At 37.4% G+C, this 16958-nt stretch overlaps 1 protein-coding gene across 1 annotated transcript in view; it reads left to right on the top strand.

Moving 5' to 3' along the window:
* Dmgdh (dimethylglycine dehydrogenase) overlaps positions 1-16958 on the top strand; it is a 60078-nt gene that overhangs the window by 37307 nt on the left and 5813 nt on the right. Inside the window, exon 15 of the mRNA XM_026393263.2 lies at positions 15880-16014. Within this exon, the coding sequence (XP_026249048.1) occupies positions 15880-16014 (135 nt within the window). The remainder of the gene's footprint in view (positions 1-15879; positions 16015-16958) is intronic.

Genomic DNA, 16958 nt, shown 5'->3' with positions numbered 1-16958 from the left:
CAAATTCTGAGATCAAATATTAACATAAAACATGTATATTTATAGTATTTGATTTTAGGGGAAAAAACCCAAAAATCTCCTAAAGGGTTTTAAAGGGATTATCTTTGTGTACATTTTTTTCCATGTCTTTTATTTTTATGATGTACCATCTGCCTCTAGACCAGCGAAAGCAGGTGCTTAGAATTTGGGCAGATCCTAGCAGCAGATTGCTCCTTCTGATAACAGAAGTCTTAGTTTGGCTGTTTAAAATATGGATAAAAATGCCTGACTCTTGAAAGCACTAAAGTTCTGCTGTTGGTCACCAATAAGTAGGTAGAAAATGGATTCTTTTACTTCAGTGTTTGGATATTATTGTTTGGGGATAAGGCCTAGATAAATGATCTTTTCATTGAGTTGTTAAAACAGCCTCTATGATTATTAGCAAGTGTAGACTGTGTATTTATTAGCTCTTTTAAACTAATCAAATAACCAAAGCTCATCTCCAAAGAAAGCTGTTTAAGAGATACTAATTTTGTTTGAGGGCATGTTTTTATGATTTCTGAATTGTTGGTTCTCAGTCAGGTGTTACAGAGTTAATTCTTAGAGATTTTATTGTGTAAAGGTCCACATAGCCCAAGGCCTGGTCCTAACTGAACCGGTCTTTTGCAGTTATGTTGGTTCAGGTGGTTAGTTGGTATCAGTCTAATTATAGTGATGCATACTAATTTCTAAGCCAGGTGAATAGATTGGATCAATTTTGTTTAGATCCTATTTGGTGGTTTTACAACTTCCTCATGGCTTTGTGGCAACCTCTAATGTGAAACAGGTTCCTTAAAAGCCTTTTAACATTTCAAACTAAGATATGTAACTTGATAACTTGAGTCTCATGCCTAAAAACCAAAATATTACCCAGACATTACTGTACAGAAAGATAGTCATTTAAAACCCCTTTGAAAAGCTTCATGTAACTTAAAAAAATTTTTATTGTAGTTGTGTATGGACAGAATGCCTTTATTTTATTTGTTTATTTTTATGTGGTGCTGAGGATCAAACCCAAGCATTCGGTCACTGAGCTACAGCCCCAGCCCTGGGAGGCTTCATAAAACTTTTTAAAGAATAACCTACTTTGAGTTCATATTGCTTTGGAAAATTGATGCTATATGAAAAGAGAAGCTGAAGCTGGTACAGAGGGATATTTATTATATTTGATACTAAAACAAAACAAAACAACCCCCTGGGAATTTTATAATTGTTTGAAGTCAATTCTTTCCTTCCTTTCCCTTCAAAGCAAAGAGAATTCTCTGCTTGATTCTAAAGTAGTCACAAAACAATTAAGTCATAATGTGATGAAAAGATATAGAGAGGCAGACTGTCAAAGCCACAAGGGTCTCTGGAGACCACCCCTCCTCAATTGAGGGCCGGGAAAATGAGGGACAGAAGGGTGAAGTGACCTGGGGAAGGCCGTCTCTCTAGCCCAGGTTGAATGCAGTTCTCTGACTCCAGTGTGAAGCTCTCACCCACCGCTTTGCCCAGCAAGCTCCTTTTTCCATAATGGGCTAAAGGAACTTGACAGAGTGTCCAGGGATTTCTTTTTCTAGTAATGCATATTACATAGAATGTGCATGGATACCTCTTATAAATTGATGCCTCCCACTGTCATGGTTTTGTTATAACTTGTGTGTGTGTGTGTGTGTGTGTGTGTGTGTGTGTGTGTGTGTGTATCTTATGGTTGGATCAGCATAGCTGCTTTGCTCATTTTAAGAAGGAAAATGACTGGGTGAGGCAATGGGCCATCAATCAGTTGGTCTAAAATAGTCATTACTATCCTGAAGAAATTTTAGAAGTTACTTGTGAATTGTGTTCTTATCAAAGAAAATAGGAAAAAGAAAACTGGAATAGTGAATTCCATTACAAAGGAAGGTGGTAAAGTGGGGTGGGTGCATGACTCTAATCCCAGCTACATGGGAATGTGAGGCAGGAGCATCACAAGTTTGAGGCCAGCCTCCACAACTTAGTGAGACCGTCTTGAAATAAAAACAAAAAGGGCTGGGAATGTAGCTCAGTGGTAGAGCACGTCTGGGTTCAATCCCAGCACCTCAAAAACAAACAAGAAAGATAATGGGACAGCTCCGGCTTCCTGGCCCCCGGCCCTGGCATTGGTTTATGGGAAGTAGAGACACATTTGGACACACAGTTCATTTAGTAAACCCCTACTAATACTGTTTATTAAACAAGTGCTGAGCCACAGGTCTAAAAGCTAAAGATATATTTCTGATGGCACTCAGATCTCATGAGGTTTGAAGATACAGCATTTCAGGAAGTAAAGCTGCAGGACAAGTTCTTAACCCTGATATTGTCATTTTGCACCAGGTCCTAGTACACAGCCGTCTTGTGGACGTGAGCTATAGGGCCCAGAGAGTGAGCATTGCAAAACGGCAGTACAGGTAAAAAATAATTGACTAGGTACTTTTTAAAGTCTCCTAACTAAACCTCTGTACTGAAAAAACTCTTACCATTGTTCTCAATGGTATCTTGATTGGTTCCAAGAGAAGTTAATTTCGGGAAAATCAGTGGCACTTGGTTTTAGTTGGTTGGGGAAGAAATGCACTCATCAAGAGCAAGAGGAAAATCAGCTGCCTTAAGATGGAGTCATAGCTATTCTTGGAATTTTCCTCTTGGAATTCCTGAATCTTTGTTCATTTCTGGAGAACCCCCAGCAAGATTCATAGAGAATTAAGTACCAAATGTAATTAAGCAGATCAGAAGAAAACTATTTGTTTCTTCCTGCTCCTCTTCCTCTATTCCTGTCTTAAGCTTCTAATTACTAGAAGCAGAATAAAATGTGATAAATACAGACTATGAATTAGAAGATAATGTTGATTCTAGAAAATACAGGATCTCTCTTTGAGCAAATGTTATTTAAAGCATAACTACTCGGTAAGCAGAAACAAAAACAAACAAAACCCAAAAAGAGGTGTATAGCACTTACGATCAGGTTGACTATATCCTAAGTATTCAATAAATATTAGCTATTATTAAAACATCAAAGTGGAAAGAAACCAATGCTCACAGGCAGCAAGTCAGAAAGGAATTCCTAATATGCTATAGCAGTCACAGAATCCAGCCCTTAGGGGAATTTTAGGTAAATGTTAATAGGAATCAAAGAGACACACAAAAAAATGTTCTTTGACATTCAGTCTTGGCTGGACATTGAAATCGTCTGACATGTGATTCTTTTAAATAATATGTTGCTTTTTAAAAAAAATCTTAAGGCCCCTATACCCCAGATGGATTAAAAAAGGGATTCAGCCATCAATTTTTGCTTTTAATTCCCCAGAGGATTCCAGATAATATTAAGAATGACTGTTTTAGGAGCTGGGGTTGTGGCTCAGTGGTAGAACCCTTGCCTACCATGTGTGAGGCACTAGGTTCAATTATTAGCACCATATATAAACTAACAAAATAAAGGTCCACTGACAACTAAAAAATATCTAAAAATTATTTTAAAAGAATGACTATTTTAGACCAACTGACTGAACATCGCTATCCTGAAAAAATTTTAGAAATTACTTGATGCTCTACTCTAGTGATTCTTAAAGTATGGTCCACAGACCAGCAGTCAATGCTCCCTCAGCAGAACATTGACCTGCCCTAAGCCATCAGATCAACTCAGCACATAGGGGTTTTTTAAAACATATTTCTTTAAAAATTTTTTTAGTTGTAGATGAACACAATACCTTTTTTTTTTTAAGAGAGAGAGAGAGAGAGAGAGAGAGAGAGAGAGAGAGAGAATTTTTTTTCTTAATATTTATTTTTTGGTTTTTGGCGGACACAACATCTTTATTTTATTTTTATGTGGTGCTGAGGATCGAACCCAGGGCCGCGCGCATGCCAGGCGAGCGCACTACCACTTGAGCCACATCCCCAGCCCACAATACCTTTATTTTATTTATTTATTTTTATGTGGTGCTGAGGATTGAACCCAGTGTCTCACATGTACTAGGCAAGTGCTCTACCACTGAGCTACAACCCCAGCCCCTGCACATGGGTCTTCAAGTCCTACCGGTGACTTTTTTTTTTTTTTTAAACAATGAAAATCAAGAATCAGTGTCTCGGTGTTTTAAAAATTTTATACCAGCTATGGTCTTGAGGATAGACAGGCAAGCAGAAAGACAGATATACTGATAAGTGCATGTGTTGTAGAATCTGCAGTGGATCAGAAGTAAGTTAGCAGATTTGTAACCCATTCTGGTTAAGCTACAGGTTGATGATATTGGGTCCTGCATCTTTGGTGTTTCTTTTAGAACTGGGAAGTGAATTTTTTTTTTCTTTTTTGATGCTGGAGATCAAACCCAGGGCCTCCTGATTGCTAGGCAAATGCTCCACCACTAAGCTAAACCCAAGTCCTGAATTTTTTAGTCACCAAATCCTAGCTGCGTGGCCTGGGAAAGCCACTTAACTTCATTTTGCACTTGAAAGTTCTAATCTGTAAAATGAAGATTCCTTTTTTGCAAGTCTAAAATTCTACAAAATGCCACTGAGCATAGTAATTGAAGACATTGGTGTTACATTATCTTATGAATCATCTAACTGTGTCCTTCTCATTAAGCCATCCTTATTCTCTTACCCATTTTCATTGCTTAATGATAGGGGAAGGGAAGAGAAGGGGTTGCCTAGGCTGAAGTATAGTTTATCATTTCTGAACACCTGCCAGAGTGTATTGAACTCATAGCTGTTGAATCATTATCCTCCTATGTATACAGTTTCTGTTATGAAACATTATTTTGCGACTATCCTAAAGCTTAAGTGTGCTATAAAATATGGAAATCCAAGAAAAGGCAGGTCGTAGAATAAATTTAATAGATTGCTTGTATTTTATTTTTATTATTTTTAATTTAACAGCATAATTGAACATGCAATAATTTGACATATTTAAAGTAAACAATTTGTAATGTTTAAAATATACACATGTCGATGAAACCATCACCACAATGGAAGATAGTGAATATATCTCTTGTCCCCAGCAGGTTGCTCATGGCCCTTAGTAATCCCTACCTTCCAATCCTCCCCACAGTCCCGCCTTCTCCAGGAAAGCATTTATGTGCCTTCTATCACTATCAATATTCTGTAACTTCTAGAATAAATGCAAAATCTAACTAAATGGAATCATACAATGCATACTCTTTTTTTGCATATGGATTCTTTTCACTCAGTGTAATTAGTTAGATTCATCCTTGTCATTAGATATATCATAGTTCATTGATTTTTATAGTAGTAAGTAGTATCCCATTTTATGGATATATCACAGGGTTTTTTAAAAGTTTTTTTTAAATATATTTTTAGTTGTAGATGGACACCATATCTTTATTTATTTATTTATTTTTATGTTATGCTGAGGCTCAAACCCAGTGCCTCACATGTGCGAGGCAAGTGCTCTACCACTGAGCTACAGCTCCAGCCCTCACAGTTTGCTTTAACACTCATTTGTTGATGGACATTTAGGTCATTTCTAGTTTAGGCTATTACAAACATAGCTGCTGTAAACATTTGTGTATAAGAATGTGTTGCTTTCTTACCCTGGATAAATAGTGAGGATTGGAATGGCTGGGTTAAATAGCAAATATATGTTAACATCTTTATATTAACATCTTTATGTTAACTTTTTAAAAAACTGTGTTAAACATGTAAGGTAGTGTACCATTTTATATTTCCACCAGTATAATGTACAAGTTCCAGTTCCTCTATATTCTTGTCAAAAGTTTGTCATGGCCAACCTTTTTAACAACAGCTATTCTAAGAGATGTGCAATTTCATCATGGTGAATTTGCTTCTTAATAACTAATGATGTTGGGCTGAGGATGCTGCTTATCGGAAGTGCACTTGCTTGGCATGTTCGAAGCCCTGGCTTCTATCCCCAGCACCACAAAAAAAGAAAAAGAAAACATTAGTGATGTGCCTGTCCACTATTCTTAGCTGTTCTTTTGTGAAGTGTCTGGTCAAATTTCCACCCATTTTTAATTGGATTTGAGTTTTTAAAAGTATGTATTCTAGGAATAAGTCATTTAGCAGGTCTGTGCTTTGCAAATATTTTTTCTAGTCTATGTTTTGCTTTTTCATTTGTCTAATAATGTCTTTCAAAGATCAGAAGTTTTTGATCTTTTTTTATTTAAGTCCTTATCTGTTTGATCTTTTATGGATCATATTTTTGGTTTATATCAATAAATCTTTGCTAACCAAAAGTTACAAAAATGTTCTCCTCTATTTTCTTCTAGAAGTTATTTTTTTGTCTAAGCTGTAAAAACGTTATTTAATTTTTAAAAAATTTAAATGTTTTTCTTAGTGCATCATATCCACAATATATTATCCACCTATCATCATCATATCCACATATCATTATCCACAATACTGGGGTTCTTCTAGAAGTTTTACATCTTGCTTTTTACATTTAGGTCTTGTTTTCTTCTCAAAGATTGACCGTCTTTCCTACTTTTCACACTAAGGTCTAAAGTCCATTTTTAGTTAATTTTTGTCACTGGTCTGACTCATGGATTGAAGTTAATTTTTTGCACTTGGCTCTCCACTTGTTTCCAGTGCTATTTGTTGAGAAGCCCCCATGCTGTGTTCTTCATTGCCTTTTCCCTTTTGTGAAACATCATGAGTGGTGGGTCCTTTCCTGGACTCTGTTGTGTTCTGTTGACCTGTCTATCTTGGTGCCCATATCTTGGATTACTCTGGCATAAATAAGATTGTGATAACCTTGAAACTTTGTTCTTCTTTTAAAAAAATGTTTTGGCTATTCTAGGTGGTCTTTTGGATTTTCCAGAAATTTTAGAATTAGCTTGTCAATGAATTAAAAATAAATATTTTGGGATTTTTGAATGGAATTGCATCGTATTCATAGGTCAGTTCAAGTTTTGAACACACACAAAATTCATCTTTTTTTTTAGGTCTTATTTAATTTCTCTTACAAGTGCTTCATAGTTTTCAGTATACAAGTCTTGCACAACTTATTTCTGTAGATTTATCATTGTCTCATATTTTGATACTGTATAAATACTATTTTAAATTTCAATTTTCAGTTCTTTATTGCTAATATATAAAATACAGTTGGTTTTGTATATCAGTCTTATATTTTGCAACCTTACTAAATCCACTTAGTTTTTCTAATAACTTCTCTGTAAATTCCATTGGCTTTTCTACATGGCTAATCATGTGTAACAATAAAGCCTTCTTTGTCTTTTCTAATCTGAATATCTTTTTTTTTCTTTCTTGCCTTCTTGTGTTACCAATACAAAAAGGCATTAATAAACAAACAAACAAATAAAATAAATAAAAAGAAAAGAAAAAAAATATTTAAGACTGATTGAGGGCCTGGGGTTGTGGCTCAGTGGTAGAGCACTTGTGTGAGGCCCCGGGTTTGATTCTCAGCACCACATCTAAATAAATAAATAAATAGAAGTCCATTAACAACTAATAAAAATGCTTTAGAAAAAAATTATTTAATCTTCAACAAGGTTGAATAGAAGTGGTGATAGCAAATATTGCCCCTGAATCTGGGTGAGAAGCATTCAGTCTTTGATTATTAGATATGATGTTAGTTAATAGGTTTTTATAGATGCTCTTTGTTAGTTGGGGACATTTCCTTCTATTCTTAGTGCTTTTTTAAAATCAGGAATAGATACTGGATTTTAGCAAATACTATTTTTTTCTTTTACATCTATTTAGACCATCATATTCTGATTTACTTTGTTGTAGAGTGAACTATAATAATATTCTAATGTTAAGCCTTTTGCTTTGGGGTTAGAATTAAGTTGGAAATCATATATCATCTTTTTCTATGTTGAATTTTATTAGACAATTTTTAAAAGAAAATATACAGATATGTTCCTATAGATCTCAGAGCTTCCAATTATATTATTTACTTTTCTTCTTTCTTTTGAATAGTGTGAGCTTTTTGAGTACAGGTGCTAGCAATACATGTGTTCTGTCATTTTATGTCCAATACCTAGCTCAGAGCCAGCACATGGCAGATGCCCATTAAATATTTTGTTGTTGCAATCAGTGTTGAGAGGTGATGCTATGGAAGCACTGGAGCCTCATCAGAAGGGGTGTCTCATCTGCCAGGCTAAAGGATTTGTCCTGGAGACATTGAGCAGGGATTGAAGAATTGTAAGGAGAGACAGTGGTGATGGGAAACAGGTTGAAAGTCAGTTACCTTGTGACCCTATGTGCATATATGATTACACAACCGGTGTTACTCTACATCATGTACAACCAGAAAAAGGAGAAGTTATACTCCACTTATGGATGAGGTGTCAAGATGCCTTCTACTGTCATGTATAACTAATTAGAACAACAACAAGAAAGGAAGTTAGTCTGGTGACTAGGAGATCATTTTCCCAATTATTGAAGGAGACTAGTAGAGAGATGGCGAAAGCTTCAACTAAAACAGTGGCCACAGAGTGGAGAATAAAAGTGTGTGTGTGACATTTAGAAGGTAGCATGGACACCACCTGCATCTGATGTGAAAGGTGCAAAGAAAGATATAATACACTGTTAGAGACCTGGAAATGCAGAAGGAGTATACTTTAAATCATCTCTAAATTACTGAAAATACCTGTTATGCTTCCGGTATGTTGTGTTCCCCAAAGAGTTAAACATTAAAGACTTATGGATTAATCAGTCTCCAATAAAACCATGCTCAGAGGTGGGGCTTTGAGGAAGTGATTGGATCTTGAGGGCTTTAAACATCAGTGGATCAATCCATAGAAAGAATTTATAATTTGGGGACATTATCGGGACGTGGTAGAAACTGTAAGAGGTGGGACCTAGTTGAAGGGAGTGAGTCCTTGGGGACTATATCTTGTCCCTGACCTCTCTCTCCCTCAATCTGATTCCCACCTGCCATGAGGTGAGCATCTTTCTTCCAACACTCCCTTCTGTTATGATATTAAGCCTCATTTCAGACTTAAAGCAAAAGACCTGACAACTGTGACCTGAAACTTCTGAAACCACAATCTTTCTGAGCCACAGTCTTTCTTCCTTTAAGTTGTTTTTCTCAGGCATTTTGTCACGGTGATGAAAACTGAATAACACAGTGCCTAATAAAATGCAATTTAAATACTATGTAAATAGGTGTTAGGCTCTGTTGTTTAGGAAATAATGACAAGAAAAAAAGTGCACATTTTCAGTATAGATGTAGTTTTTTCCTTGAATATTTTTGATCTGTTGTTAATTGAATTCACAGATGTAGAACCCAGGGATATAAAAGGCCCACTGCCTTGTGAACACTCTTATGTGGTAATTGTTGCTGAAGCAGTTAAACAGAAAAGTACACCCGATAAAGCCACAGGTCTACCTAACAGTTTTCCTTTGAAACATTAGATTCAAACACTGAAATATAAATGTTTTCTGTAAAACTAAATCTAGTAAAACTCATAGAACATGTGTAATGGGGGCTGCTATAGTTTTGAAAATCTTAGCTGGGTTTGAATGCTCATTACCTTTTTATTGACCTGGCTTAGGCATATTTTAAATATTTCCCCCAAGTTTCTATTTCATCTCCTCCTTTCTTACAGTCAATAGGGTTCATTTTCTAGTTTTATTAAAGACTTTTTAAAGAAGGAACTCTTACCCGTCTAGTAATTTTGGTTATAGCGATACTAGATGAGTAGTTTCTTTCAGACTCTAAGGGCAAAGAATGAGAACACTGTATATGTGGGAGTGTTCACTTTTCAGCCAATAATAACAGTCTTTAGTCACAAAAATTAATGGAAATTGTGGTCCTTGTGAACTTACTTGGAACGTTAAGAAGCTCTGCTTAGTGGGAGAGGAACCATGAGTACAGAAGTCTGACTTTGAGGTTTGGTGCTAATTCACTTTGTCACCTCAGGCAAGAACATTCCCTTTGCTCTTCTTTCATGTTCTTTTTTTTTTATGTTTTTTTTTTATTGTTGGTCGTTCAAAACATTACATAGTTCTTAATACATCATATTTCACAGTTTGATTCAAGTGGGTTATACTCTTTCATGTTCTTATATGCAAAACAAGATTGAACTATATTTTTCTGCTTTTAAAAAGACTTCTGGGACTCTAATTCTGTGAATATGAAAGGAATAATGCTGTAATTTGTCTTGATGGGTGGGGGTAAGTCAGTCATTTCCTCAGATGAATGAACCCAGCATCCGGCTTTCTCAATATTCTGAGACACCCAGGTGCACAGAGCACTGAAAGTTCAGGTTCACATACACTGTAGGTGAGTACTGGCCACGCGCTTTACAAAGGGATTCCCACCAGGATTGTTTTAGATAGTGAGCCAAAGCTCCTTTTAAATGAGAAGCTTTTCAGGAAAGTATTGAGGGACAGCAGCAGAAGACTGTCATTGGATTTTTGTCCCCACTCTGCCCCTCACAGTAGCAGTTGGCGACCAGCGGGGTCTTCCTGCAATCCTCTCTACATCTGTAAAACGGGTGTGAGTTGGTGCTGTGCCTTATTTTTAAGGCTTTATGGACACATAGGTGTCTTTAGAACTTTTAATACTTAAATTAAAAGGATTTTGTCCAAAAATTCATTCATAGTAATGGCTTCTTTGAATTTTTCTAAAGGGATTCTAGTCCGTGTACATGGAAAAGAAAAGATCTAAGACTTTGATTTTTATCATCTTTTCCAGGTCTATTACAGGCCACTCCCCTGACTCTTCTTTTACTGCTGCAGCCAAATTTGACTTTATGTGTCTGCAAGTTCTCTATTGCCCTGTGAATCACTGCCTGAAACATATTGATTTAATGTATTCATTTTACACTGGCTTTCAGGTGATATGCGTGCCTTTAATAGGGCTAATAAGAGATGAGTAATTACTTTCCCCTTAAAATCTACTTAATGTTTTCATAGATGTGGATGTTATATTTAGTACATATTTCAGGTGGTTCTTTTAATGGCTCTTATCATTAACTAAAATTAATTAATTAAAAAACATAAGCCAAGACTTCTTTTTAAAGCTGTAGTCTCAAGGACCCAGAAATTTATGCACTTCTCAAAGATGCTAATGGCTATTTATATAGTTAATTTGGCATTGACTCATTACAGAAATGTATTTCTGTTCTTGGGTCATTTTGAAAGCACCAATTTAAATTACAGCATAACCTTCAGACACATTTTCTTCTCATTTATAATTAATAACTATGTAGCAGAGTAAATGTTACAATCTTGAGAGGCAAGCCAAGTCAAACAAGGACGCAAGGCCATCACCCCACTTTAAATCTTCCCAAGTTCAGAGCCCGGGAGTTTGGGGACGGATCATGTCAAGGGACAGGTGCATCCCCTGTCTGTGCTGTAAGCATGTTCGCCTTTCTGCAAGGGTTTTGTTGCTGCTGTCTGTCAGAAGATTGTTTTCATTCATGTCTGAGGACAATATTGCTGACAAGATCACTTCCTAATTCAGGGATATAAACTATAAATGTCAAATTTCATTAGAATTAACCTTCAGGGTGTTGTCAAAGACTTTACACAATATAATGAATGTCATTCAAAACAGGTTCTGGCAACCTAGGAGAAATTTTTTTAAAAATTCTTCATTTAGAATATTTATATCAACTGTGCTTTCCAGTGGTAGACCCCAGATACTGGTGTTTTTAAAAATATGAATAAAATCTGAAGGTGATGATTTATGTTGCCATGTAAATGAAACAGTTTATTCACTTGAAAACTGGGGTTAACCTGCCTATCTTCATGGGGTTCCATGAGGAATAAATGAGGTCACACACATAAAGCCCTCAACCTAGTGTCTGACACATTGCCAAGTGCCTAACTTCTGCGACCCACCACTAAATCATTCAGGGTCATTCCCGGTGAATTTGGGTTGGCATGAAATAATCAGACAGACAGACAGAATACCTTTTACTTTGGGTTCAGCAATGGTTCCTCTGCTCCAGCTCCCACCAGGGAGGCAAGGGAAGATAGACAAAAGAGAAGGAGCAGGTTCTGAAGCTCCTTTTTATTGACAGGAAGACACTGGAGAAAGTTCCACCCTAAGTGAGGCAAGGGGTCAGGTTTCAGGGGTTTAGTCTAGCTACGTGATGTCCTGCTGTCAGCAGATTGACTGACATCTTGGAAGGCCACACCCACTTCAGGTGCTGTGTGGGATCAAAGGCAGAGTGAGCAAAAAGGACACACATGTGCACAGCCCAGCCAGAGCAGCCACGTCAGTCCAGTTCGCTCGTGCACTCAAAATGCTCACAGCTCACACAGCCCATGGCTGGCCCGCAACACCTAACAAATTGTGAATGTTCCTTATTAATAATATTTGTTAACCGAATTTACTACTGTAATTTTCTTCTAAAGAAAGTTTTCTGCTCCTGCCTCCTGTTTCTGTCGTGCAGAGCTGGTACCTGAAGTTCCCACTTAGCCTTTGGAAGAATTGTGAATTTAGTAAAGGTAATTCTGACCCATGTTGTCCCTATCCTGGCACCTGCCCCTATAACTCTCTTCCAGCACCCCAAGGGACCTATTTCTGATGACTTTGGGCATGCCCAGCTGTCCCCAATTCTTCAGAGGTGCAGCAGGCATTGCTGTAGACAAGGATTCCTTCAGTGGCTCAGTGAAGGCCATTCAGAGTAGAGGAAAAGAACAGCACTCGCTGGGCCTCCTGAGGTCTTGGTTGTTAACCAATCTGCTGATGGCTGTCTTTGGCTGAGTTCATCTATTTATTTTAGATCCCAAATTTGCCATCTGTGGATTGTTGTGAAGGTCAAATTATAACATATGTACAAGCATTTTTGGAAAAAGTTTATGCAGAGCATAGTTACTATGAAAACTACTCATCTTTCAAAACTTAACTTGAGCAACTTCCTCTATGAAATTGTTACCGATGGAATACTGTCCCCAGCCCCACTCTCCACCCCAGGTGGAGTTGGTCAGAATCTTCTTTGGCCCCACTGTACATACTTCTGTCACCGTGTCTGTCTTTTTGCATTTTGCCTTCACGTATCAGATGCTCTTTGCTTTAAACTTACAAAAGACTTGTGATGTGCATATTCTTGTAGAACATTCAGAACCACCCATGAATCATGTTCCAAAATTGATATTGCTGATTACTTTCGTCTGTCATGTTCTACTACATTATAAATCATCTCTAATTGACTTTGTTCTCTCATATGTTAAAAATTTGAAGAGATAGAATAATTTCAGGTTGGGCATGTTTTGATGTGGAGGGAAGGGGGTCACATTTCCCCAGGGGCCTCCTGAAGCTACAAGACCTTGTTCTATTAAGCTGTGAATACTCCATGCCTAACAAGTATCTGATACACAGTGGAGGCTTAATGACAGATGAATAATAATTGCAAAAAATTCTGTAACCAGAAACCTTCAAGACCTAAATGAATCCCTAATCATGAAGATTCAGATTCCATGATAGGAGGTGAGGAATGATTCACGATCTACAGGCACACCACAAATCACACTGGATAAAGTGTTGGCCATTTGTATTACTCTAAGTGCTTTTCCACCCAATAAGGCATGAGGTTTTTTTTGTTTTTGTTTTTGTTTTTTACTGTAGTTATTGACTCCTATGTAGACAAAGATTCCAATAAAGCACCCATTATCAGTTTGTATCCATCATAGCAAGTCTCCTTTTAAAAATATAGCCAAAAATATTGTCCACATATAAATTTATCACAATGAATCCTGCATATATATGTGCGTCTATAGGTGTGAAGACATATGTAATGCATTAATAAAAATAACAATAGCAATAATAGAAGGGAGATGAGTAGAGAAGAGCGTGCAGATCTGGGGAGGGGAGAGCAGAGGGAAAGGGAAGGTACCCGGGAATGAGATTGATCAAATTATGTTATGTGCACGTATGCATATAACACCATGAATCCCACTGTTATGCATAATTACAATTCACCAACAAAAGTGCAGAAAAAGCAAAAACTTTAGTCACTATTATAGAGTTCTTTCTGTATTTAGATATGCATATTTTAACTATAGTGAACTTGGTTGGTTATGATTTTGTTACCATGAATTTATTTTACGTATGAATCAAATAAATCACTCTCTTCCTGTATCCCCTCCCCCGTTAATCCTGTCTTCAATAATACAGGCTTCAGGGGCTGGGGCTGGGGCTCAGTGGTAGAGCATTCGCCTAGCACGTTCGAGGCCCTGGGTTCTAGCCTCAGCACCACATATAAATAAATAAGTAAAATAAAGATATTGTGTCCAACTACAACTAAGTAAGTAAATAAATATTTAAAAAATAATAATAATACAGGGCCCAGTATTCTTGAACTTGTTGTGCTTCTGGCTTTACCATTTTCACCCTCTGAGTCACACTGGGGAAAGAGTGAGAATTGGACTTTCATTTTGCATGTCATTTTAACCTTGGCTGATGGGAGCTTCCTTCAGCTTCTTGTGCAGGTCAGCAACTTAAAATTGCAGTATCCATAGAAATCACACTGTGTTGTGGTTTCACCCTTGAAGCTCTGGATCAGCAAAAGAGTGAACTGGAGGCATCAGGCAGATAATGTGCTAGGACTTGTTTTAGCTTTTTCATTACTGTGACTACAGGATCTGACCAGAACAATCGTAGAGGAGGTGAAACAGACCTTTTTTTCAGCTTCTCTGGGAAGTTATGGGGTTTTTATTGCACTCAGTTCTAAGAGCTGTGTAAATCCTAAATATTGGCAGTGGAGGACATCTTTGGCATTAAATATTGTTTTTTTTTTCCTCTTATGGCCAATGAAGAAATTAAAAGTTTGTGGTTGTTTCCTTTCTTTCTCAGTGGTTAGTCTATATATGAGAGCTGTTTTGATATTCTCATTTTTAGTGTAATCTCTAATTCTTACTTGGCAGAGATAAGCTTTGTGTATTAAACATTTTCTTTTTGTTCCATAAGAGATGCTTGTTTGGGCTCATTATGTAGAAGACTTACTAATGTCCCACTTGGAGGTCGACCCGCCCGCCCTCCTGGGCACTCTCCTTGCTCATAGCCTCTGACCAGTTTATCTCACTTATCAAGGGTCCCCTGGCATTCTGGTTGGGTAGAATAGTGTCCCCACTGAGGAGTCATTGTCGTAAGGTAGATTACTTATAATGGGAAAAGTCTTCAAATTTGCCTGATTTCACTTTTTTTCCCCAACACATCAGAATGGATTGAAGGTTATCTCCATAACAATGTCACTCTCATTCAATGGCATTGGATTGGGAATAACCCTGAGTGTGCCCAGGGGAGAGTAATAAGAATAGGAATGTCATCTGTTATGTGTTGCATGGAATATGGCAAAAAGGTTGAAAAGCACAATGTTCAAGAATAAGCTCTTTGGTCAAAACGTCGGTGTGTAACTCATATCCACAGAGAAACTGGCTTGATGTTTCACACATAGTAGGGTTTCGATAAATGTTTCCTGCATGAAGTGGTGAATGCAACCCACCGGTTAAAACATTTCAGGGATCATTATTTTGAAGTGTGTATGTAGGGGTGCAGATACAACATTTTAGCTTCACATTTCAAAAAAGCATGTTTCCTTCCTGTAAAAACATCCAGTAGGTAGAAATTGAGTTGCACACTGATAGCCGTAACACTGTCCAGACCCATTAGATACAAGGGCCACTTTCATAACCCACCATTGCAGTATAATGCCTTATGTTTTCCTGCCTACGTGGTTCTGGTAAAATTGTCATCACGGTTAGTACCCTTAAGTTTAACATAGTCTGAAGGGATAGGTGGCTGATACTATTGTTTGAGGACTAAGAAATCTTTGTCTAGATGTTTGATCCAATCTTTTTTTTTATTTAATGTGTAATTGGCGAGAAAATAGCAAAGACAAATTTAAATGCTTGCATCTCTAACCTTGTCACAGTGTCTGAGCATTCATTCATCATCATTATCTTGGATTCCTACAGCCAGCAGACTTCATAGGAAAGCAAGCACTGAAACAGATTAAAGCCAAGGGGCTGAAACGAAGACTGGTCTGCCTCACCTTGGCAACGGATGATGTGGATCCAGAGGGAAATGAAAGCATCTGGTACCACGGCAAGGTGAGCGTCGTCCACAGCAGAAGTGCTCTTTGTTCCTGTTCATTTGTAGAGGTCTTGCTAATTTATTTATTTATTGGAAGGATGACACGCTTTTGATTTCTGAGCTGACATTCAAGAAACAGAAAGCAATTAACTGAAAGGAAAATGAAACGCTGCTCATTTTTGAAAGCATGAGATTCTATACACTCTGTTTTAGAAAAGAAAAAAACAAAAAAAAACCCCAAGAACTTCTAATATGTTGGACAATGAGGAAGGTCTGAGTCAGGGGGCAAAATCATCTATTTGTAAACCATGTTCTTGTCTATGAGTGCAGAAGATGGATTTTATAAAGACTTTGGCATTTTGATTTAGCTTCTCAGGGATCCTGCAGAAGGGGGTGATTAGTATAGTAGCAGAAAAACAATTCCAAGTGAAAACATCTATGAAATTGGGGGTTGGGCCTTAGAAAGTTAAGTGGAAAAAAAAAAGAGCTAAGTGAAGAGTGGCAACCATTTGGTTCTTCAGGAAGAGTAAACTTACTGTCTTTCCACTTTGGAATGTGCGTGTTGTTGTTTGTATTCTGCAAAAACAGGGTTAGTCAGGTAACTTATCCGTGGAACTGAATTTCCTCCACTTTCTATGGTCGCTTGTAAAACACAGTTTGTTTCGACATGTGCGTGTGTTTTGACTGGTGTTAGCAGTCAGGTCTAAACCATGTGGAGGACACAGAGCCTCAAGTCTCATGCAGGAAGCTGCTCCATATTGAGCAGGGGCAGCTTGGTCAATAATGGAGACTCTGAGATCCTGTGCCTGTTTTTTTTTTCCTCATTCTTTGCAGCATACTTGATATTTGTTGTCATTTTCTCCATATCTTCAGTGACAAGTTGATAGAGGTGGTATCAAATCATAGCCTTGGCCAGGTGCAACAGTACATGCCTGTAATCCCAGAAGCTCAGGAGGTTGAG

The sequence above is a fragment of the Urocitellus parryii genome, chromosome 1, assembly GCF_045843805.1.
Source record: "Urocitellus parryii isolate mUroPar1 chromosome 1, mUroPar1.hap1, whole genome shotgun sequence".
NCBI classification, from domain to species: Eukaryota; Metazoa; Chordata; class Mammalia; order Rodentia; family Sciuridae; genus Urocitellus; species Urocitellus parryii.
The sequence above is the reverse complement of the archived record's forward strand: the minus strand, read 5'-3'. Positions and strand labels throughout refer to the sequence as shown.